The 2,500-nt window shown below is 35.3% G+C and overlaps 1 protein-coding gene across 1 annotated transcript in view; it reads right to left on the bottom strand.

The window, feature by feature from the left end:
• LOC144967061 (allograft inflammatory factor 1-like) overlaps positions 1-2,500 on the bottom strand; it is a 19,169-nt gene that overhangs the window by 5,402 nt on the left and 11,267 nt on the right. Inside the window, exon 3 of the mRNA XM_078903865.1 lies at positions 528-591. Coding sequence (XP_078759991.1) covers positions 528-591 — 64 coding nt within the window. The remainder of the gene's footprint in view (positions 1-527; positions 592-2,500) is intronic.

Below are 2,500 nucleotides of genomic sequence, written 5' to 3'. Positions count from 1 at the left end.
ACCAGTTTAAAATTAAATTCGGCTTTTAAGCATCTGATTCGTTCCGACATAATACCGTTTTGAGACGATGGGTTACATATTGTTTCGTAGCACACCGTGTCTTTTATTATTATCCTTGTCTGAATCCCTAGCCAAAGGCTCATGAAATGCTCGTTATTTACATTGTTCTTATTCTAAAAAAGTTTTTTTTTAATGAGCTTTTATATAGCGCAATATCCACTAAATGTGCTCAGAGCGCTTTACAAGAGGGTTCCTAGTCAAGTCAACAGCAACATTTAACACGTAGGACGGGACATAACGCCTATTAGGCGATATTACAATTTTTCGGACAAAGACAACATTGTTAACGGCCAGGTACTCATTTTACACCTGAATACGGTGAGAGAATGTGAGTAAAGAGCCTTTTCCAAGGACTCAACTATGCGCCGAGCGCGAGGCTCGAACCCAGGACCTTCCGATCCGAAAGCAAGTGTCATACCACTAGACCACATAGCCGCACCGAGGCTTTTTGTTACTTTTGACCATACCTTTGTATTCTTGCAAGCGTTCCGTTATATCTTCATATTCTTCTTTGAAATCTTCCTCGAACCCCTGTAGAAGTGTTATATACATTTTTAAAAATCATCACCACAATCATCATCGTCATGAATTATTATTATAATTATTATCATTATCATCATGATCATCATCATCATCATCATCATCATCATCATCATCATCATCATCATCATCATATCATCATCATCATCATCATCATCATCATCATCATCATCATCATATCATCATCATCATCATCATCATCATCATCATCATCATCATATCATCATCATCATCATCATCATCATCATCATCATCATCATCATCATCATCATCATCATCAATCATCATCATCATCATCATCATCATCATCATCATCATCATTCATCATCATCATCATCATCATCATATCATCATCATCATCACATCATCACATCATCATCATCATCACATCACCATCAATCATCATCATCATCATCATCATCATCATCATCATCATCATCATCATATCATCATCACATTCATCAATTATCATCATCATCATCATTCATCATCATCATCATCATCATCATCATCACACATCATCATCATCATCATCATACATCATCATCATCATTATCATCATCATCATCATCACCATCATCATCATCATCATCATCATCATCACCATCATCATCATCATCATCATCATCATCATCATCACCATCATCATCATCATCATCATCATCATCATCATTATCATCACCGAATACAATTATGGGTCTAGTTTAACATTGTTGTAATGGACAATATTTTGCGTCATTTGTTTGGTTTTTTTTTGAGATTTCCATTACAACAATGAGCCCACAAGGAATTGGATTATCAGACCTGCAAATAAGTGACCGTCGATCCATCCGAGTCGTATTTTATTAGGGAACAAAGAATAAAGTTGGGTGTTATAATAACGCTTTGTGACGATGGGTTACATTTGTGATCCAACGTCTAAAAACGGTATTATGTCGGGATATACTAGCAATGACTATCCCGCACAAATCTTTGGGCCTCTTTTTCGCTCACGAAGTGCCCGAATTGGCGTCAAAATATGGGACGAAGCCGTTTCGTATATGCTATTTTAAAAATTAATTACGACGCTGTTTATCGATGAATATGACTGAAAGTTGGCACACAGTTAGAAAAAAAGGCCATTTTAGATTATGTCAAGCGACAAAACTCGTGCAATTACCAGAAGACCGTTAAAAATAGATTTTTACTCTGTGGAGTAAAATATTTCTAAAACTACCGGGCGTGGAGGTTTTGTCGCTGGCAAGGTAATACATGAACATTTCTTCTTTTTGGTTGTAAAATTTCATATGAATATGACGAGTACTTTTCCCGTATTTTACAAAACACCATCCTAATTTGCTCTTCAAGTTTCAATCTTTTAATCCACTTATTACGCAAAATACACCAAAGGTCGAAAAAAAATTCCGAAAAAGCGTCCCATATTTTCGCGTTTTTTTCCTCTTTGCGGGTCATCCAAATAAATGACACCTTGAAACTGCATAACTTGTTTATTTATGAATGGGTTTTTAAAATTCAAAAACATTTTTACTCAGTGGAGATAGGGTTTTGATTTTAGATAAAAATTTTCCTCAAAAAGGGAAAAAAACATTTTTCATAGTCATTGCTAGATAGACCAGATGCTAAAAAGTCAAATTATAGTTAAACTGGTCAAACATATAAAACGTTGGTATTTAGCACAGTAAAATATGATATTCCTGCTCCTCTATAAAGCAAATAAACTCAACTTAAGTCCGATATTTCTGGCTACAAATTCAATTTTCAGCATCTTTATCATCCCGACTTAATACTGTTTAGAGACGAGGGGTCACATTTGTGCATTTGTGACCCTTCACCTCAAAACGGTATTAAGTCGGGTTGGTTAAGATGTTGAAAATTGAATTCATAGCCAGAAATATCAGAC

The sequence above is a fragment of the Berghia stephanieae genome, chromosome 3 (assembly GCF_034508935.2).
Source record: "Berghia stephanieae isolate SIO BIC M18660-M18661 chromosome 3, UCSD_Bste_1.3, whole genome shotgun sequence".
NCBI lineage: Eukaryota > Metazoa > Mollusca > Gastropoda > Nudibranchia > Aeolidiidae > Berghia > Berghia stephanieae.
Note: the sequence above shows the minus strand (reverse complement) of the source record. Positions and strands in the feature narration are given on the sequence as shown.